The sequence below is a fragment of the Trifolium pratense genome, linkage group LG3 (assembly GCF_020283565.1).
Source record: "Trifolium pratense cultivar HEN17-A07 linkage group LG3, ARS_RC_1.1, whole genome shotgun sequence".
Lineage (NCBI taxonomy): Eukaryota > Viridiplantae > Streptophyta > Magnoliopsida > Fabales > Fabaceae > Trifolium > Trifolium pratense.
Window position 1 is genome coordinate 37,641,417 of NC_060061.1, and position 23,360 is coordinate 37,664,776.

General features: G+C 34.2%; 2 protein-coding genes across 4 annotated transcripts; both read right to left on the reverse strand.

The window, feature by feature from the left end:
- Positions 1–2,103: 2,103 nt before the first annotated feature.
- Positions 2,104–14,011, reverse strand: LOC123913518 (protein ALTERED SEED GERMINATION 2). 3 transcript variants are annotated; one of them, XM_045964289.1, is made up of 20 exons: positions 13,691–14,011; positions 13,502–13,570; positions 13,037–13,114; positions 12,750–12,884; positions 12,566–12,673; positions 12,326–12,454; positions 10,794–10,909; positions 10,595–10,712; positions 9,204–9,309; positions 8,401–8,546; positions 8,108–8,275; positions 7,883–7,993; positions 6,921–7,032; positions 6,222–6,574; positions 4,911–5,001; positions 3,909–4,004; positions 3,759–3,829; positions 3,544–3,671; positions 2,973–3,084; positions 2,104–2,377 (listed from the first exon to the last, which is right to left on the reverse strand). In XM_045964289.1, exons 1-19 carry the CDS (start codon positions 13,763–13,765, stop codon positions 2,997–2,999), a joined length of 2,298 nt encoding a protein of 765 aa, XP_045820245.1. In that variant the 5' UTR covers positions 13,766–14,011; the 3' UTR covers positions 2,104–2,377; positions 2,973–2,996. The 3 variants fall into 3 exon arrangements, with proteins under 3 accessions (XP_045820245.1, XP_045820246.1, XP_045820244.1); XM_045964290.1 differs by having other exon boundaries at positions 2,104–2,597; positions 13,691–13,990; XM_045964288.1 differs by having other exon boundaries at positions 2,104–2,625; positions 13,691–13,990.
- A 5,709-nt stretch (positions 14,012–19,720) lies between these two features.
- LOC123914359 (cyclin-D4-1-like) lies at positions 19,721–22,702 on the reverse strand. The gene is made up of 6 exons (XM_045965479.1): positions 21,988–22,702; positions 21,499–21,585; positions 21,309–21,407; positions 20,990–21,197; positions 20,730–20,854; positions 19,721–20,468 (listed from the first exon to the last, which is right to left on the reverse strand). The coding sequence occupies exons 1-6, from the start codon at positions 22,318–22,320 to the stop codon at positions 20,199–20,201; spliced, it is 1,122 nt and encodes a 373-aa protein (XP_045821435.1). The 5' UTR covers positions 22,321–22,702; the 3' UTR covers positions 19,721–20,198.
- Positions 22,703–23,360: the final 658 nt, after the last annotated feature.

The following is a 23,360-nucleotide window of genomic DNA, read 5'->3' on the forward strand; positions in this document are numbered from 1 at the left end:
AGGGGTTGAAATTTGAAAGTCACCTTTTAGCTTTTAAAATTAATGCCAATGGTAGATGGCCGAATTTCACATAACTTCTAGAGGTCATTTTTGTACAATCAATTATAGAACTTGATCAAAATTTACTCTACCTAATTCACTATGATTTTATAAAAGCTAGAGTGTATTTCTGCAAAACTATGGATCTCACCGCAATTTCAACAAATTTACCATGATATCAAAGGAAACAAAAGTAAATTATGGAAAATGATAAATTAATGTTGTTTCTTCCGTGTGTATGTTAAATGTTCCACTTATAGAGGTGTTAAAATTGATTATAGATGTGTATAGTTTATTAACTAAATGGAAATCTAAAACGTTCATTTTAAATTGTGGTTGTTCGATCAAAAGCGAACGTCTTATATTTTAATTTTTAAAAATATACAAATTAAAATTCTGACTCTGAAATTTGAAACGTTTGATTTTGACCAGATGTTCTTAATCTTACAAACTTCATAGAGTCGTAGAGTGTTGACTACACTCAATCTAGATCCAACAAGATATACTTCTTTGAATCTTAAATATAAACAAAGATTCATGGTTATGGTTGTTGTATGGCTCGGCAAATGCATCCATCCCAAGGAAGGAGGAGGTTCGGTTGAATAAATCGGTCTCTATAACAAAATTATGTGGTATTAAAATTGGTCAAATTGGGTGGCTCGATCTTAAAAAAAAATAAAGGACACTTGAAATATGTGAAAATTTTAAAGGGTCTTTTAAACGGTGCTCTTGGGGTACACTTGTTAAAAGCATATTAAAAATGTAAATTAATGATAAAATTAATGATTGAAAAGTAATTTTCAAGATTACTATCTAATTAAATATAAAAATGCAATTACACTATCTAATAAACCGAAAAGTTATGAAAATTAGTACTACAAAACATTAAACAAATTTAATCATGAAATTAATTATATAAATCTAATAATTAATAAATATTATTTAAACATTAAAATATAAAATATTTTGAAAATTGACTATTTTTCTTTGGTAAAGTATATTGACGGTTCTATCTCATAAAATATAAGAAATACAATTATGTGCATACTATTTTTCTCTATTTACTTTATTTTGAAAAGTTTCAACTCATTGTGTTGAAACTCATTGGCGTTATTATTATCCTATCATTAGTTTGAAAATATGTGATCATTCTTCCCGGTTTTTTCATGTCTCTATTGTGGTGGGTGGGTGAGCTTAAAAAAGGACCAAAGTCAAAAGGAACTACATATTCTTAATACAAATCATCGATGTTTGACGTTGTTTTGCAAGTTGAATTTGAATATTTTGAATTCGTTTGAATTTGGATGATAGTAGTATGTAAATTTTCTTTCATTTCCATGCAATGGTCCCACGGGTCCACGTGTATGGATGTTATTTGTAGGATGAAAATCTACTCCCACTACAATGGAAAGTTATCCGATTTAATCATGCAGGTTAACCAATGACTCAGCAGCTCGATCAATTAACCAATACCCCCACCAACTCGATGACCGGCCCGATTTTTAAAACATTGTATCACACTTTTTTTTTAAGCAGTATGGTGTTGACTGTTGACCAATGTATTTTTTTTTGTCATGTGCTGACCAATGTATTAAATGTAATATTTAGATATAGAAAGTTCAATTAAAAGTATTTGAGTTTTTTGTTTTTATATTAACCTCTGATTTTTAGAGAAGAGCTCCGACAATCCAAAATTCAACTAGGTGTCAATTTGAATTTCTTTCGAACAATTCGTCCAAAAAAGAATTCATTAATCACTTGAACCCAATTTTTCGGTTAAAAGTATTTGATTTTGATGTATTTATATTCGACATACAGATCTGAATCTAACCTTAAGCCTTACATTTCAATTGCTTATCATTTATCTCAATTTACTATAATGAATCCTGATTCATTCATCCTAATAAATCACTACCTAAACTTAATAAGCCACCTTTTTTTTTGGTCAATTTGTATAGTAATTTTGAATTATTTTGGCATTAGTAAATGATATATAGTGACCAGTAATAAGGGGGTTAGTAAGAAACCTAAGTGCAAGAATATTAAGTTATTATAATATTCACGTTTAAACTACAAAAAGCTCTATATACTTAGATTAATTCTAATAATATTGACTGCTATACACATTATATCAGCAAACATGGCAATTGGTAAATCTGTACATATTTAAAAAATCAACGATATCGTTGGATATAAATTCGGGAAAATACTGTTTACTATAAGAAATTCCAGATAATACCCATCATTTACTTCGATGTTCCAACTTATTCTCTTCAAAATGACTCCCATGGTCAAAGCTCCTACAACAGATAATAGCTCCCAGCTTGATCATCTTGATCTAGATTCACAGGTTCCCCCGAACATAGCACATGAGATGGTACAAAAGGACAAAAATAACTCTACAATTCAATAAATACAAACATAAAAATGCCCTAAAACACATGAACTTCCAAGAAATGGTAAACATCCCCGGTTGACATTTGGACAGCAGTACAGTCAATTCAATTTGTCGACCATATGCATGTTCGTTGGCAACTAAGAATTCCTATTCTTAGATTCTGTTATTTTTAAAGGATTTCCGGTTAACTGGCAAAGGCACAATATATGAAATACAGGTTCAATAAGATATGGGCGACAAATGTTTTGAAAACAAAAATTGAAGATGAAAACGACGGGATAATAAAAACAAGGAATTTTTTTTGTCTCATAATTTTATTGGAGGGGCTGGGGTTCCAACCCCGGATTCCCCACTTCTCCACACTTACAGTGTGCGAGTCTAACCACTAGGGTACTAGACCCAAAAAAAAAAAGGAATTTTCTTGTCGCCACCAATGGGATCCACTTTGGGATATTTATTTTATTAATAAGTTCGTAATTATACAATGAATTTCAATATTAAGACCAATGCAAGAGAAAAGAACAAATGAACTAACCAGCTGGTGAAAATTAGTGAATCTTTAGCTTTGGGCACATTCAAAAGGGCGCAAGCGTAGTGATCCTTCAGGAAACTCGTGCATTCTAAATGGTTCTAAGAGTTCAAAGGGCCTGCAGAAAAAACAATCACTTAACAGCAATATACCCTAAATGGCTGATTTGTTTTGGGAAGCATTAAAGGAGAAGCTAATTTATTTAAACATATCTATGTAGCACCTGGACATTGTCAAAACTACAAGCACAACCTACTCTGTCAGATTAAATGAAGGAATAATGATCAGCTAAGCAACTTCATAGAGTAAGTCAAGGAACGTTGAACAGATAAGAAATTTGTGAAGTTTGGACAAGATACACGTAATATTAAAGAGCAGCAGCTCAATTAATATAGAAGCTCGTCAATATTATGACTCCAGAGATTAAGAACAAATTGATAGACTGAAAACTATGTCATGCTTATTGTCACCGTCTAATTTACTTGAAAGACATCATGTACATGTGCAATAAAATGCAAAACCTAGCTGATCACTATATGATTCTCAATCTTATATCAGGAAATTTTAAGATTCTTACAGGATTGAATCCCTATTACGGGATAACTTTTGTTGATTATTCTCCATAGCAACCAACACATCACCAGTTTCTGGTCCTGCAGAACCACCAGCTACAGAAGATGGAACAGGAGCACTTGGAGTCCATATCTAGAATAATCCACCACCAGAAAGCTTCAGAGATTGAAATATTTTATTCAACCATCAACCCAAATACATCATAATAAGCAATCTCACCTTTATTGTGCTATCAATTCCACTGGTTGCCACAACAAAATCAAATGGATGACATTGTACGCAATTTACAACTGTAGGATGAAGAAATAGCTTCAGATAAGAGTACAGGGGAAATACAAAAATCCCAAAACCATAGGAAAACAATGTTACCAGATTCGTCGCCACTCAATATTTTCATAAGTCTACCAGTCCGCTTTTCCCAAATAAACCATCTGCCATCATCACTTCCGCTGGCAACATATTCACCTACAAATATACAAATGAGAAGTTATAAATAAAAATTGCAAATATGGACCAAATGTTAATGCACACTTGTTGCATATTTTCAAGAGATAAACAGATCAAAACGAGAAGATTCAATATGATAGATTGGTAGCATAATAAAACAGTCACATGCCGAAAATATACAAGAAACCACCTGGTGCCTATGCACATATCACCTAAACCAGTGCTTTACATTTCTAAAGAAAATACCATCATTCAAAGTTAAAGAGACAACTCAAGAGGGTATATTTTTAGGCTTAACTACACATTTGGTCCCTTACGTTTATTTTAGGTTTCAATTTGGTCCCTTACGTTTAAAAAGTATCAATTTGGTCCCTTACGTTTATTTTAGGTTTCAAGTTAGTCCTTTCCGTCAATTTTGTCACATGTGGCAGCCAATTTGCATATGTGGACAGACACGTGGCACTTGGACACACTGACACGTTATTGTTCAAACGGTGTTAGTGACAAAACTAACGGAAAGGACTAACTTGAAACCTAAAATAAACGTAAGGGACCAAATTGATACTTTTTAAACGTAAGGGACCAAATTGAAACATAAAATAAACGTAAGGGACCAAATGTGTAGTTAAGCCATATTTTTATCTATTTCAAGGGAAACTGTTTGTTACTCACCATGTAATTGTAATCCTAGTATTGAATAGATTAAAGGAAATAAATCTTCTTTGGACATAACATACATTTTCTCCGAAGCGAACTTCAACAAGGCAAGAATGCCATATGAACATACACGGCAACACACACACACACAGAGAGAGAGAGAGAGAGAGAGAGAGAGAGAGAGAATTGTTTTTTGCACACTTTGTAAAATTATGATAAATTCATAACTGATTGTAAAATTCACAGAAAAGCTTATAAATAGGACACCTCTTTGACCAAGAAAATTGGCCTGTTTTATATCAGTCCCCACATTGCAGTGCCCAATAAATCTCTGCTTCATATCAATGGCCGCTTCAGGCTGCATGATAAATAATAAAGAGCACAATTAACCAAAATGTATGAACAGCTTATTAGTTTAAAAACAGAATAGTCAATAATATATATTGATACAAATCGATAAGAGTATCAGATACAATGTGTAAAAGATATATTCTTGAAAAATGTAGAATACCATACAAGATATACAATACATTTGGGGTGTGTATTAGAAAAAAATTAATAAAACATATAGATATGTAATTGCAATTCCAAAACTCCAAACTATGAACATGTGTATTGATATTACTTTATGTGATCCGGTTTGATATTATGTACGGACTTGGGACCAAAAATCTAATAGATGGAAACTACATATGTAGAAAACAAAAACGTGCAACAAACTATCAGCCACAAACATCAAGTAGAAGATAAAAAAAGTGCATGGAAAATTGGACTTGCGTAGACAATATATGTTGTGTTGATACTGAACATAAAGTAAATCTGGAAGGAGTGATCTGCATGCTTTTTGTTCCTACAGCTCAAAAAACTGCTGCCATTCCAAGTAAAATCTCCCACGAGAGCACTTTAAGCTCTTGACAACGGAATGATCGATATCTTTGCACCAACTTGAATTGGAGTGTCCCTCAGTTAGGATGAGGTAAGTTTGTACATTATCTTATTTCTTTTTTTGAATTATGTTTCTATTGTATTATTTCCTTGATTATTAGGAGTTGAGATTAGTGTTATCATGCCAGCGGAGCAGAGCATAACGGCCAGCCCAAAAAAAACTTGAGCTAGCAGAGTGAGAGGGTGAAATATAACAGCATGAGTGAGACAGTGTGACAGGAGAACACCAAATGGTGCTATGATGTTTTTGAACTGGAAAAGTCTGAAAATACCCCAATACAAAAGCTCTAATGTTCAGAGTTGAAGGTAACTTTTATCTCATTATGATGAGAAGCACTGCAATGGGACTGGTTTTTTTTATTTAAAAATAAAAAAAGTATCTCATTATGATGTGTGACAGCCGCTATTTTGGCTGCTATAGCGGTCGCTACACTGAAATGCTCTGCTATTGCATGTTCTATGGCGGTTAGGGAACGCTCCGCTGTAGCGTTCTACTGATAAAGTTGGAGAAACATTATCTCCCCTTTTTCTTTCCTTGATGACTATTCATTTGTAATCAATGATGATGAAATAAGATGAAAAGAATAAACAAAACTGTTGTCCCAACTTTCTGTGGAAGATAACAAAACAAACCTGGTATGACGCTCTACCATTCTGTGATGATGACGACGAGGGTGATTCGCACGAGCCACTTGCACCAACGTTTTCCGTCGAGTCACCTCTTCGATGAATTCTAAGATTCAAATTCCCATGAAGAATATTTGAATCAGAATCATGTTCCTCGTCATCAGATATTGATGTTTCAAAGCCCAACTCCATTTCCTCGTCATAATCAGAATCATCCCTGTCAGATCTCGGACCATCTTGTGAAGTATCACTATTAGCCTCAGATCGGTAGAGAATGTCGCTTAATGATAGCATTCTTCCACCTCTTCCGTCAATCCTTGACGCTCCATCATTTGTCTTACTATTTTTTTCAGTTTCAGCTGTTAAACAAACCAGTTAGATCCACATAATATCATCATTAAAAATTGGCATGTGATTTTCTAGTCATAAAAGGCAAAATTTGGAATTTCGTATACCAAGTTTTATAAGTTATGGCATATAGTAATTATTAAATACTTTCATTTCGATGGCCTTCATAAGAAAAAGTGTATTTAAGTGAGCTCCAAGTGGCACAAACTTCTTTAGGGCCATTCACACAAATTTCATTAACTAGAAAAGTGGAAGAATAACTATTGATGAATTTGCACATACATGCAGGAAACAACAAAAATGGAGTAGCTTAATATAGAAGTTCTTATAGTCAAATCATGCCCATCTTGTCCATACCTAGAACAATATCCTTCTTCACCTTCTCCACTCTTTCAGCAACTTCAGATTTGGATGGGGCCAGCGACTGGGAAGCAACAGCAAAATCCAAAGCTTCTTTGTGTTTTCCCAACTGCAAGGAAATAACATTCGGTAATGAGTTTTAGAACTGAACAAACAGGTTCTGCAATCAGAAAGCCTCGTGCATACAAATGGTGTGCTGATGAACATAAATTTCATACATATTGTTAACTGATTTATCAGAAAATATACACCTTAAATCTCATATACTATAGAAGCATTTGCTGTCTCTCTCGATCTTATCAAGCTGGGCTTAAGCTCTCAATTTTGTTTTTCTTCAATAAGAATTTTCATATTTAAACAAGTTTCGATCTTCTCTTTGGTTGTGATTTTTTCCTTCAGACTTCTATGATTTTTTGGCTCAAACATTTAGGTTTGTAGTTCCTATAATCTACAAAAAAAAAAAAATTAATGTGTACATCTAATTATTCTCACACCTCCAATCCTAGCAGAGTAGTAGGTGCAGAAACTGTATAGATCAAGATGGTTCCAAATATGTATAGCCCTCTTCTAATATTCAAGTTTTAAAGTCCCTTCCTACATGTCGTATTTCTCATGAAACGTTTGTTTCTATCAATAAAAAATTATGACTCGCTAACTTGTCATATTTTGAATACAAGGGGCAGAGCAATTCTTAATTCTAAAACAAAACAAAACATTACATAAAATTCACAAGCTTAAACAAACCCCCCACCCTTAACCTCATCCAAATGAGCACACCAACGTATATCTCATGAAACTTTTGTTTCTATCAAACAAAAATTATGACTCGGCTAACTTTGTCATATTTTGAATGAATCTTAAATGCACCAAGACAGTCTTGAAAACCACCATTACACATTATTCAACTAGGATTCAAAATAAACTCATTCTAAAAGTGTATTTGATACATCCAAAAGTACCTGAGACAATGCTTCTGACATGTAGTAAAGTGGTTTATATGCAGATTTATCGATTTTCCTAGCAGTGTGGCAGTCTCTTATAGCCATATGAGCATCATTTTTCCACTTCCTCTGGATGTGAAGGTAATTTCAAAAGTTATTCCATTCAGCAAAATCGAAAAAACAAAAATGAAGGGAAAGAAAAAGAAAATTTCTAAGCCTCAGTTTAGTAATATTATGAAGAACCTTAAGCAATAGTGCAGCACGAGTACACAAGCATTCATGTTTTAGTGCAGGCCCAATAATATGATTGTAGCCATTCAAAACTTCATTACATGCCTCAATTCCATAATAGGGTGCCCCCTCCTCCAATGACTTCTTAGCATATTTTATTAGCTTCCTACACTTGTCAAGCTGTAAAACCCAGTTAGTTATGCAAACTAAAGAAATATTTATTTTGTTACCCTACAGATCTACAGCATGCAAAATCCCTTGTACATATATTTCCAAAATTAATCGAAATATGATACACTGCATACCTTGGCAGCGATGTTCTTTTTAGTATTGAAACCATTTGGGAAGACATTTGACACAAAAGGCTGCAACTCTACCCCATTAACTATTGGAGAGTAAGTCGTCAGCTTTGAAACATCTCCTGAAGTATATTGCACCTCATTCGCTCCAGCTGCATATTGCAAGAATAAAATCTCAACACCTTTGACAATCCTCACAAACAAGGTAACAGGGCACTAACAGAATAGAAGATGCTACAGCTAAAGAGAAGGAGCTAGTTTGGATAAACACTTTGCAATATAATATACATGATACATCAAAATGACATAATAAGAACTACAGAAAAGTGCACAAAGATGCATGGTAAATGACAGTAAAAGCTAAAGAGTCCCAGTAAATGCAAGACTAAGATGTGTACTCACTAATAGTGGCCTCTTCAGCATCAAGTGAGTCACTATAATAAACCAACAAAGTGAAACACATACAGCATCAAGTGGCCTCTTCAAAACCCAATTCCAGAACAAGGAAAAAATTACTTATCTAACCTTAATTGTTTTGGTTGAGTTTCACTATTTGACCTACCATAGGAATTTATACGACACACCTCAGGGCACTCTTTTTTATGTTTCTGACTATATAAGTTAACCATTTCAATGATATCAAGCATAGACTAAATAAATAACATGACAGTGTGCAAAACAATTTGCACAGATAAACTGCTGCAGAATTAGACTGCACTTAATACCCAAAACAATTTGAACAAGTACATACTATTAGTGAGATGTGATTATAAATAAACAAGAAACAAGGTATAGTGAAAACATTTTACCATTATTTACATTCATCAAGTAAACATGCTCTCCACTATAGCTAAGGAGAACCTCAGATCCATCAGGACTAAATGTAACATGAGTTAAGTGCAAACTTGGATGTCCCTGGAAGAAAAGGACACTATAAGTACAACAATATTTGCTTCAAGTAGAAGGAAAGACTTAAACCCGCATAACATATCAAGGAGGTAAATGGATGGGAGAAATGGTAAATTCTAGATTCAAAGTATATGCGGCATTAAGTCAGTAGAATGATAAGGGGTGTTTGCTTCTAGGCATAGGATCATATATAAGTACGGGTCTATTTGGCAACTACACAATTCCTAGTAATAATACACTTTATTTGTTCAGAAATAAATAAATAATAGAAAAAAATGGTAGAATGAGGTAAAAGTGGAAAGCTATAGTTGGTCGAAGTTTTAAAATAATTTATATTCCCATGGGAATACAAGATTCTCATCCTTTATCATGGGAATGAAAAAGAGAGAAACCATGAGTGAAGTATATTCCTAAAGAATCCTTGATACCATAGTATTTCTTTCACATTTATACCAAACATGGGAATATTAGTATTACATTCCCAAAACTCATTTCCCCAAGGAAAATTTTCACATCTTTAACTTACAGATTCATTTTGAATTACAGTGACGATACTGATAGGTGGAATCCCAACATAGTAACATACCCAGTCCCCTATCTAGATGGAAAATATTCCCAATATATGGGAAAGATGGAAAATATTCCCAATATATGGGAATATTGCATACCTTCAACTCAGATAAAAGGTTTTGACATTACAAACCTATTAATAGTAACAGTATACTTCAGACACCATCTATAGCTCATTAACATGATTATTTATGCTTCTGTTAAAATGCACTAACACCCAATACTTCAGACAACTATATCATATTAATGTATGAAAAAAATTCTAAATGGATACAATTGTTTCCCTTCATTGGCCAGGAGTGCGTACAAAAGTTAAAACTACTACCCCCAGCTTTATCACTAAGTTAACATGATGATTTGAGTTTTGTAAGACCAAGAAGAATAGCTCTTATCTTATATGAGAAAGAAATTCAAGAGAAAATGCTGATACAACCCACTCCCCCCCCACCACCACCACCCGGAAAAGGCAGGGCTTGCCAACATATCTGTATTTCCTCTGATGAAATGATCTCTGTTTTAGAAGGCTTTTTACTGCACAAGCTTAATTTTAACCCACCCCACCCCCCTTTCCCTTAGAACAGAGGATTTAACTTTTACCCAAAAAAGGACTTATTTTGCCAATACTTAACAGATTTAAGTGAATATACAATACTTATTTAAGTGAATATACAATACTTATTCAATGGCAGATAATAGTAGACTATTAAAGCAAAGGACTAACACGATCAGAAAGATGCATTGGGCAGAAATAATTAACACAAGGAGGTGGAGGCATTCTTTTCCCACAGGAGCTTAGAGGTGGTAGCATCCTTCTATCATACAGACGTGCAAAGGCATCACTGCAAGAATAAGTAAACCTAAACTCAGTTTGAAACAGAAAATTGAATTAAATAATATATAGCATCACTGAGGATACTTACCTCCCGCCAACAAGGAGCAAATGAGGTCTAGTTGAACTTATATCAACAGATTTTAAAGCAAGGACTTGTTTAGGAGGATCAGCAAGGGACCTTTTAGCTCCATTCCGTAAGTCAAGCTGACAATAGCCATTAATGTTGAAGTCAATGAATATAAAACTCCAAGGAGTTCAGCTACAGGAAACAACGATCTTAATACACCGTGTCCTTGACTATCTTTCAGTGGAAAAGTCGAAGAATTACATTATTATAGGAAAACTGTTGAGATCCTATCTAATTCCAGAGGATTAGCAAAAGGAAACAGTGAGAGCATCACAAGACCAAATGTGCAACCAAAATATCCATTATACAGCTAAATGCTAATATTGATTTTCCTTGAGATTCCTTAGTCATGCAGGTTTCCCATTTGCACTTTTAATTTCAATATGTAAATAAGAAACAATTAGTAATGCACAATGGTTTGGAGAACCGGAATAAAATTGATAGACCCATTATAACAAAAGTTCACTAGAGGGAATAAAAAGGAGCAAAGGGGTGATTTTGCCAAACCAGCCCAAACCGAGGAGCAGAATGGGCCAGAAAGTGGGCCTGCAAGTATATGCAAGGAGGAATGAAGGTATAACAACAGCAGCGGCAGAAATGGGAGGGAGAGAATCGGTAAGAGGGGATGTAACAGAAAGGAGAGTTGGCAATTGGAGAATGATGGGAGATATAGGGTATCATTTCCATATGGTGGAGAGGTAGGGGTCGTGGAAGGAAAATAATTGGATAGTAGTGGTCAGGCTTTGCCTTGGTGAGGGTTGTTATATTAGTAGGGAAAGCAGTCTAGTTATCTTACATTCATCCATATTCAACTCTATTTTCCCGTAATGAGTGTTGCTCCATTGAAAGAAAATTCAATACAAACTAACATCCCCATTCCATCGTTGCTTCAGCTTATTTGTTTCTGTTTGAGCACTTTATTCTGGGTTTCTTTTCCTAGTATCTTTTCCAATAAAAAATATCAATAGAACAAAAGCATAATGGAGAATGAAAATAAAAGTTTCCTTATTTCCCTCCCTCCGTCGAAGAGAAACTTCCCATTTAATGTACGGAGAATATGATTTAAAGAATGCATGATAAATAATATTTTACACATCCAACAATATCCTAAAGCAATATCCTAAAGCAGGTTCCAGTATTTTTCTTGAACCCTCATTGTTAAACTATGAAAAATGGATTTGGATTGACATGTGACAAGGAACCAAAATTGAGGCAAGTTTGTATTTCCAAAGAATATAAAAAGCCTATTATCAGATCAACTTGCATCATTCATGTTGGATGCTTCTGCACAAGCCCCGATATAGCAGATGAATAATCTTAAGCAAACAAACTGGTATTTTCATTGGTAAATTTGAATAATACAGATAATGGGGAAATCAGTTTTGAATGATGACTTATAACCATGAATATGAAAGTTCTCACATGCCAGACAATGTTCAGTAGAATTCAAAAATGAAAACTAGAAATCACTACAGATGAATTAAACCACTCACTAGGACACTGTGACACTCTTGGTGTGGAGATCCTGCAGGAGGACAAGAGGTACCTTCCCGGAAATCGTGTTGTCTTAAGGTTCCATCTTCACTGGCACTCCATACCACATTGGGATTTCCATTTTCAACCTGCAAAAAAAGTACATATAAGACATGGAAATACATCTCATTTTCTTTACCCCATTTATGTGATGTTAGTGAAACTGCCAACTCAGGATTTTCTTAAACCACATAACTTACAGCCAATTTCTTGACTCTACGAGTGTGGCATTGGTAAAGTGCCGATGGAACAATGGGAATATCATTGAGTCCATTCCCACTTATGCGAGACCTATTGAATAACCGAACCTGCCAACAGGAAAAACATATGAAGTTAAGAAATTAAAATTGCATTAGTCGCTAAAAATATAAAATGGATCATTACTTCAGCATCTCCAGCTCCAGATGCAACAAGATCATCAGAAGTTTCTGGTATGAACTTAGTACAGAATATATTTGCAGTATGTCCAGTGTCAATTGAATGCAATAGCTTCTGCCCGGAATAGCTCCAAATATTCATCTGCGAAATTTCAAGCAAACAATTCAATGAAATATATTTTCCCAAATATTGCAATCAACTAGTTCCAAACCTTATTTTTACGATTTTAGCTTCCATCTTATATACAAATATTATCATGGTTTAGAAGACTAAACAAAAGAATTGTATTATACCCGTGTATCATCTGATCCGGATATCAATAATGAACCTTTTGAATTCCAAGCAATAGTATTGACACAACCAAGATGTCCCTGTTCAAATCACAAGCAAAACGATACTCATCAAAAGAACACAAACAAAACAAGAGTACATAGAATCACAACGCGGCTAAAATTCTCAGCCAATTAAGCAAGCTGTTATAAACACCGGAAGAAAATGTACGTTGCAATCTAAGAAAATTACAACCATGCTTGCATCTTTCAAGAAATATATGTGTAATAAAATCAATCGAAAAAATATATAGTCATAATCTATGAAACATGGGCACAGACACAAACACCTGACACAACACGGACACAAACACCGGACATGACACTGACACGTCGACACTGACAATAGTTTGACACAAACCTCTAACTCTTTTTCTTGAGAAAGTCTCCCAATTACATGATAATGAAAATGCAAGACATTTTACAAACCTCTAACTCTTTTTCTTGAGAAAGTCTTCGAATCAAAGAGGAGTGTGTCTGCAAACTCTGATTAACATCCTAAGGCAAAACAGAAACAGCAAAATTATTATAATCATTCATCCGATTGAAAATCGGAAATAGTAGAGTAATCGTGAAGTAGTAGTATTAATTAAGGTAATTTGAGTTAATCGGAATTACGTGGCGAGGATGAAGAAGGTGTCGAGTATCGAGAATATTGTGGATGTTTCCGTCGAAATAAGGAACGGAATCCATTGTAGAAGCAACAGTGTGTGCGATTCTGAGAGTAGCTGAGTCGATCAGAGTGATTTTTCCATGAATTGCTCTGCTAAAAGGCGGTTGCTCCTCCTCCTCCGGTCTCCACAGCCTGAAACGATTCTTCTTCCGTTTCTCCAAATAATTTGATTACTCACTCCACCGTACTTATTAGGATGAGATGTGCGTGTCACGATACTTCATAAGTTCATACTTTTTTATTTTTTCACATAAATAAATAAGGTCATGCTAAACAGTGCCCCTGAGGCACTAGTTAAGCATACTAAAAAAGGAAAGAAATGATAAAGTTAATGATGAGAGAGAATAACTTTTCACATCATTAAAATATTGAATGCATAATTTACGAGATAAAACTTCTATATTTGTATCCTTAACTAGTGCCCAGGGCACTGTTTAGCATTTTCCAATAAATAAAGTTGATACGATTAAGCAATTAATTGGGCCCTTAATCAATTGAGTTTTGATGAGTTTTATAATATATTGGATCCAGTAAATACCACATCATTACATTTATATTCTCAAAATTTGGTAATGAAAAAAAATGAATAAAGAAAAAAAATGGAGAGATACTACTCTAATCAATTTGGCTAGTATTCAATCTCTACTCTGCATATGAAAATAATTCACGAGATATGAGAATTCGTCCCGATAATTTTTTTTCGCCACCAGTTTTATCTGTCCGGGCGTCAATACTGACATCAAGTGGTTCAAGTCCTTTTAATTGTGGGGATCGAACTGTGATTCTTCCTACAAAATTCAATATCAATCATCACTGAACCAACTAACGATTAGATGTGTCCTAATAATTTTCGATCGAGGTTAGTTACTCGATATTAACTCTTTTGGTTATCAAATAATTTATAGTTTAGTTGTAAGGTATTAGGTATGTAATGTCTAACTAACTAAGACTTGTACTTATAAATAATTGAACTCAAATTCTCTTAAATATTTCGTCTAAGGAGTTCATTAACCACTTGAATTTGTTTGTAGATTATTATATTTTTTCAGTTTTACTTCTATTATCTTTATTATTAACAAAATTAAATATTTTCTCACGTCAATTTATATTTATAAATAAATTGATTTAACTGCAAATTTTATTAAATATCACAGATTCAATAATATAATTTATCCACTATAAATTAGTTTATCAACTATCAAATATGTTTCATTAAACAAAGTTTAAGTGTGTTTGATCTAGCTACATGCTAGGAGATTAATCCTCAAGTGAACAATAGGTAAGGTGGCAATAGACAGAACCAAGCTGACAACAAGATAAAAAAAATGTCATGCTAAACAGTTCTTCGGGACAGGGACGAACATAAGGGAGGGCAAGTAGCGGCTGAGCCCCCCCCCCCTCTTGTCAAGTTTTTTTTTCATATACTTGTTCTTGATGCATATGTACACATAAATTGATATTTGAGATCGATGTGTTTAAAGATTGGTAATGACTGTTTGGTGCAAAACATGCACCCACAATATAGTAATTGTAACAATTTACTTTAAAATATTTTGATAATATATATTATACACTACTAAAGTTCAAATTCAATTAAGTTAGTTCTCATTGTTTGCTATAAGTGAAAGATTATTTTATGCTATGAAGATTGTGAAAAATAGGTTGAGAAACAAGATAGAAAATGAATTTCAAACTAATTATGTGATTGCTTACACCGAGAGAAGAATTGCTGAAAAATTTAATACAAATTCAGTTATTGATGAATTTTATGATATAGAGCAATGTTGTGTACAATTTAGATAAACAATGTGATGTATTTTTTATTTTTTATTGAGTATATTTAAGTACTATGATAATTATGATTTATTTAATATTTATTATTTAATTATTTAGGCCCCCTATTTTATAGATTCCTGGATTCGTCCCTGCCCCGGGACACTAGTTAAACATACTAAAAAAAGAAACAAATGAAAAAGTTAATGATGAGAGAGAATAACTTTTTACATATTAAAGCATTGAATGCACAATTTACAAGATGAAATTTTCATATTTATATCCTTAACTAGTACCCCGGGGACACTGTTTAGTATTTTCCCAAAAAAAATAGGGATGAAAACATGTAATTTTTAAACGAAAATCAAAATTTCATAATTTTATATGAACGAAAAACATAGTTAACCTTTAATTTAATTGTCAAGTGTGCATGATAAAAGATATTTTTGACATGTGAATGTTAAACGAAGTCATACTAAACTTGTGCATTTTAGACTAAATCACATTAATAAGGATCCAAATAAAATATGATTGTAAACCATTGTTTTCTTTAACATTGACATTACACACCAACCCAACTCGTAATTGACCTATTTTCACCCATTTTCAGTGATTAAATAAGACGATCCAACCTTTGACTCAAAAAAAATAAGACGATCCAACCTTTGTCAAAAAAGAAATAAGACGATCCAACCTTGTCAAAATAAATAAATAAGACGAACCAATATTTTTGTTTCCAATGAAATAGAGAATCGAACCCAGGAACTCATGTATACTACTATCCAACCCCACACCACTAGACCAAATTTAGTGACTAAAATAAGATGAACCAATTTATCTGACCCGTTTTAAAACTTTAACTCGTTGCACGTCATTTTGGTATTCTTACCCCTAGAGCTCTTTAAATAGGCTCAGTCCAATGGGTTGTTCAATCTGTTAATAAATTTTTGCGCCCTCTAGCCTTCTCACGCACCTCCTAAAATCCCAAAAATACCCTACTTGAGTTAAAGAAGAGCGTTGAAAACATTTTGTTTTTTGGAAAAACAAACTCAAGTTAATAAAACTCGCACAATTTGTTTTTAAGATTTTGAACTATAGTCTTGGACGGTGGCCTATTTTTATTGGCCAATGGAGAGGCGTTACACTTTTTTATTATTCATTCTTCTCTCCTCTACTCTTTTATCTCAGTTAATTTATTTTGTTGTTGGTTATTTTCAAAAGATTTTCGTGTTACCAACAACATAGTCGGTCGTCAATTAGTAATGCCACATGTATTGTTATTCTTTGATGATGTTTGGGAGCATTATGCTAATCAATGAGAGACTGATAAGGAACAACTTGATTTTTAGAATTCGAACATTGTTTTTAAAGTTTTTGAGTTTTAAAACTCAATCGTGATTTTTCAAAAAAGTTTAAGAGGTAAAGGGAAGGGAAGTGGAACAAGACAGATTTAGTTTTTCAATAATGCTAGAACTCAAAATCTTCTTCAAATTCTAAAACTCAAATAGTTTTCTGAAAATTTGCAAGGAGAAGCTTGGCATTGAAAAGAGATATTATCTTCTTCTTTTTTTTTAAATATTAGCATGCATAGGCATCACATGATAACTATGACATCCCAACTATGTTGGCACCCCATAATTATCACCTATCATTTGCAGCACCATAATAAATTTATTATAAAAAAAAAAGAAAAAAAATACAAACTTGGGGGGACTAGACCAAAACCCAAGGAAACAATAATATAGGGAACCTGCCACTGCCTCATTAAAAACCTTTCCCGAAAAACCCCAAGGGATAAAACTAAGGATAAGGGTAAAAGAGTGCAGTGGATTTAATGAAATCTAAAAGACGGAAGACCTATTAAATTATTAATATAACCTCCTTGAACACTAGGCGGAACACTATCCCACCAGAAAAAACCATTAACATTGATGCATAAAGCAGCCATTCTATCTGCACAACAGTTCCCTTCACGATAAATGTGAGTGACTTTAAAATGCATGGTTTTAGTCAACTCAAGCAATTGAACCATCTATTATGGAGCTTCCAAGAAACAATTAGGGAGAACTTAAAAGCTAAATTAACCAAATGTGAATCAGATTCAAGCCATAGATTGTTCCACCCTTTTGAATGAGCGATCTCGATAGCATTCAAAAGGGTGGAACAATCTATCGTAAACATAATGCTCCTCAGGTATAATTTCCTCTATTGAATCTCTTTTCATTAAATTTTTTTGGGGGGGGTGTGAGGATTCTAGGAAAATCTCTTGGGTTAGTTGGAAATCTGTTTGTTTGCGTAAGGAGTATGGAGGCTTGGGGGTTAGACAGTTGCGTGAGTTCAACATAGCGTTGTTGGGTAAGTGGTGCTGGAGGATGCTGGTGGACAGAGAGGGACTGTGGTTTAGAGTGCTGGTAGCTAGGTATGGGCTTGAGGGAGGTAGTTTACGAGCGGGTGGTCAGAGAGGATCGGTGTGGTGGAGGGAGCTAGTGCGTATTCGGGAGGGTGTTGGTGAGCCAAGAGGCAGTTGATTTAGTGAGCATGTTTCGAGGAGGGTGGGGGATGGGTCGGATACTCTTTTTTGGACTGATCCATGGTTGGATGGGATTTCGTTGAGGGAGCGGTTTGGACGCCTTTTTGAGTTGGCTGTGACCAAATCTCACTCGGTCGCAGAGATGTTTGCTTTAGGTTGGGGGGCAGATGGGGGGGCGTGGGAGTGGCGGAGGCGGTTGTGGGCGTGGGAGGAGGAGATGTTGGGGGAGTGTCAGACTTTACTTCTTGACATTTCTTTGCAAGATCAGGTTATTGACAGGTGGCACTGGAGGCTTGATCCAGACTCAGGTTATACGGTCGGGGGAGTTTATCAGCTTCTGACGTCTCAGGAATCAGTTACTTTGGAAGATGCTGACAAACTTATATGGCACTCTCAGGTTCCCTTGAAGGTTTCCATTTTTGCGTGGCGTTTATTGCGGGACAGGTTGCCCACGAGAGCTAACCTGGTTTCTCGTGGTGTTTTGTCTCCCACGGCTGCCACTTGTGTTTTTGGATGTGGAGTAGCTGAGTCGGCCCATCATTTATTCCTCTCCTGTAGTATTGCTGGATCGCTTTGGGATTTAGTTCGTGCATGGATTGGCATTTCCTTGGTGGACTCTACGTTTCTGCGTGATCATTTTGTTCAGTTTACGGCCTCATCAGGTGGATCTCGAGCGCGACGGTCCTTTCTGCAGCTTGTTTGGCTCGCTTGTGTTTGGGTGTTATGGACAGAGAGAAATCATCGGTTGTTCAAAGGCTCAACGGGCACACCTCATATTTTATTGGACAAGATCAAGCTTTTCTCTTTTTGGTGGTTGAAGTCGACGAACATCACGTTAGCTTTAAACTACCATAGCTGGTGGTCTAGTCCATTGTTGTGTTTGGGCCTTGTATGATTTTATTTTTGTATCTCTCTGACTCTCTTGTAATTATTTAGTCTACCTCGGTACGTCTTGTGCAGGGGAGGCTGTTTTTGTTCATATATATCATTTTGGCTTCTTCAAAAAAAATAATGCTGAAATTGTTAGGCCGGACGTTGTAAACATATTATATGTGAGTTTAATTTCAGTGGATTACCACTTCATTTAGGATCAAGAAAAAAATATATAAACATAATTGATTAAAGTTTTTACCCACGGTTATTTGCAGTTGCTTCTCCCACCCCCTCTACGCTAAAATAGCCTATGATGTACGTACGTACGTATTAGGAGATGCACATGCACGTATATTGACCAAAAGAAGATACTGATGATGTACGTACGTATTCAGATGGGAATTTTCATTTTTCAGGATCTACGTTATCCGTACATTTTTTGTTTGAATATTCTGAATACTTATATCGACGGTTCCAAAAGTTAGTTTTCCAAATTATTTTTCTTCAACATTCTCATATCGGTCGTAACTCGTAAGTCGTAACTCAACTAAATTCATAATGAAATCGGTAAACTCGAGCAACATACATACATTGTTAAAAACTTCATAAATTTCCTAACTTCATTGCTGGTCCACATTAGATCTTTCGTACACTTCTTTGTGGCCTTTAACCGTTAGTGCATTTAGATTAGAGCATACATCAACAATAAAGCAATGATCTAACAGTCAAATCTCACGTGGAAATTGCTTAAATAAAACTTTTCCACGTTAAAAGTAAAGCACGTTTGGCACCAAAATAACTATAGAAGGACACAAAATTAATAAAATATTTCCCGCAATATACTACTTGATAATAATTCTCACTTTTGTAAGGTCTATTCATATACTGAATATCAAAATTAAAATATATAGAACAATTGAAACAATACAAGACTCTTCTACTTACATAAATAATACGCTATGAATTAACAGCTGGTGATTTAATTAATTCACTTCATGCCAATAGCATGCAATGCCCATTTTCATCACCCATCTTCCACTCATGACCCACCTTATAGTTTTTTTGGTACACTTTGCATTAGATTCTTAAATATATATATATTTATATTTTTTTTTTATAAAATTATTTCTAGCTACTATCTATTCCTTCCTTTTTTTCTGGTATTGAACTTGAGGGGACACTACACCTTCCATAAAACACACATAATGTCCTTTTTTGGGAAAAGTAAACCTTATGGAATATGGTAAAATTCTCATGCCACATAACTACAAAGGCTTCTATGTCCCACAAGTTTTGTTTAGCTTTCTTCTCTTAGCATCTGGGCTACTGATATGTGAAGTTGAACATGAACCACCACCACCACCACCAACACCAACACCAACATTTGTGTCATCACTTTTCTGGCTGAAGCATAATGTATCCAACACACCTATTGGGCTTTGTGGCACATTAGGGACAGAAGATGAAGCACTTAAATCCTTGCCTGTCACAACACTGTTCATTGACAACATCTCTTGGACTTTTTCAATACATTTCATTAATCTCTCCTGCAAAATAACACAATTAACAAACACATTGTTAATAATAATATAAAGCACTAAACAAACGTTAATCCGAAGTCACACATATCAACCAGACATTGTTTAAGTCCTCATATGTGTGACTTCAGATAAACGTTTTTAATGATCTGACTGCTATGATTAATTGGCGGTTTAAGAAAATTTACATTGAATGTTGTATATGAGAATTAAAGTCATTGATAGTACATTTGTTTTTCATGTCATTTAAAAAGGACCACAGTCTTTTACCTTTTCTATGTATTGAATCAGAGTAGAAATTGATTTGTTGGTATCAATTGCTTGGGTTTCCCCAACAACACATGTAGCCACTGCTGCTGCAATTTCAGATGGTTTGAATTCCAAGAAGTCAATACCTGCATTGAAGTAACACCATCAAAATTAATCAACCTTCAATTCCTATAATTCATTACACTGTTTTCACTGCAAGAGATTGGTTATTCTATTAGCAATTAAACAATTATCTTTTGCAATGAAGTAAAAGATAGTACCTTTAATGGTATTTGATATAAGTTGAGTAGATTGCGAAATTGAAGACGTTAATGAACTCTTATCGTCATTATCGGTAATCTTAGAAAGGAAATATTCAATGAAGGAAAAAGGAGTTATTGATTGCATTCTCCACTTCAATGTGCTTAGCACTAGAAGTTCCATTCTCTGAATGGTTTTCGCTTCAAATACAAACTTAGACTCACCAATCTGCACGAAAGAATAATCAAAATAATCAACACACGCACAATGAATAGAATTATAGAAATGGATTGACTTAAAAACACTAAGCATTGAAATCAATAAGTTCCTAATTCCTACTTGCAAATCAAGAGTCATAGGAACACTGGTCTCCTCTACTTTCGCTGCCAAAGAAATGCAGGCTACAGCCAACAATTGCATTGTCCAAGCCCTTCCCTTCTGCAAGTAGAAACATAACATTAGATCAAAACCAAATGCAGAATAAAAACACTATCTTTTGCTTTGAACTTTACTTGATTCATTAACATACCGGTAATTCATACCCAGCAAGGAAACGATCCATATAATTAATGGACAGATAGGCACATAGAGGACCGAAACCAAAATATGCTTGAACCTATAAATCACAAAGAAAATGGCAATTAGATAAACATCAATCTAAACTCATCTCAATCCAATCCAATCCAATCCAATCTAATCTAATCCATTCATGCATGAACAGAAAATTTCAATCAATTCATCGATTTGACGAATACAAGGAGAATCCAACAGTTATCAGATAATGGATCATCATCATCATCAAACAAAGAATGTGTTATGCATCCATAAAGAGATTATAAGTTCATTAAATCAAAATCCAAATAAAACAGCGCCGCTTTGAAGAAAAATTAAATCACTCTTCATATCTAATTCCAAACCCATCATCAAAATTATTTCAGAAACAAAAAAAAAAAGCTATTTTTATCCAGTTTCAAGCAAAAACCATTAAAATCAACAAATCAAAAACAGAATCTACTACCTTTTGAATCCAATCGATGGCTTCATATCTTGCCCCAACATCCAAAACCCCAGATTGCAATCTATTCAAGTAATCAACACCAGGCCATTGTTGAAACTCTTTTTCCAACATCAGAACCAAACACTCTTCACTCTGTAATGGCAACTCATCAGGAACATCACCAAATCCTTGTTGCTGTTGATTCCTCTGATTGTTGTCCAACCTAGGACGCCACGAATCCTCATAAACCTCCACCATCGAATCAACACCGCCACCATATTCACCATCATCAAAAACACTGCTATCTTCCTCAGTACAAAGAAGACTATTAACACAGTCAAAACTTGGTGCCATTATATCTTATCTCAATAACCCAACAACTTTTTTCACTTGAATTTCACAAAAATGAAACCTTTTTAAAGATTAGAGATTTGGGTCTGTCTTTATTTTTTATTAATAATAATAATAATTAAAAAAAAATGACAATCTGGGTTTTGAAATAAGAACAAGAGAAGAATAGAAAGACAGAGTCTTTTGTTGTTGTTTTTTGATTATGATGATGATGTTTGTGTCCACTCGGTGAGTGAGTGTGTCTGGTTTGGGAACTTATGAAGGAAATGAAGGAACGCCTCTTATTAGGGTAAAAGGTGAGTGGGGTTGAGGACAGAGAGATGGGTCTGTACAATGTGGATCGTTGCGTATGTTTGTATAAAACAAAAAAGGAGAGTTACTACTAATCGGTACGACTCAGTAATTACTTCATTTTGTGAACTCATGCACTGATACAGAGGAATCTTAATAACAAACAAAAAAAAACATTTGTTAATTAATTAATGTAAATTTAAATATGGAAATTTGCATATTCTTAGTCAAATATTCAAAAAGAAAAATCAATGAAAAAAAAATTCTTTTTTTTTGACTAACAAAAGAAAATAAATCATGTTGACTAATATTTACTACAATCGAGTCTATTAGAATGATTAAACTTTTGTCCTCATAAGCTTAACTCAGTTTTTCGTAAGAGACATCGTCGCATTTTATATGTAGGGTTGACGTTCAAACTTCAGACATTTCACTTATTTATCTTAAGGGTGAAATTTATAGGTACTAAACTATCTGGAGAAAAAAAAAATGATTATACTTTCGGTTATCGTGAATGTAGTTTATTTTTTTATATTGTATATAATATGTCGAAATTTGAGTTTGAATTTTGATATATTCACTTATTTATTTAAACAAAAATGAAATTTTAGTTATTAAACAATTTGACGAAATTTCTCAACATCTGAATTAAAGAAAATATTTAACATCGAACTCGTTCTTTTTTTTTTTATAATGGAACTGATGATCGAACCCAAAATATCAAATGTACTATTCAAATCTCTCGTCACTAA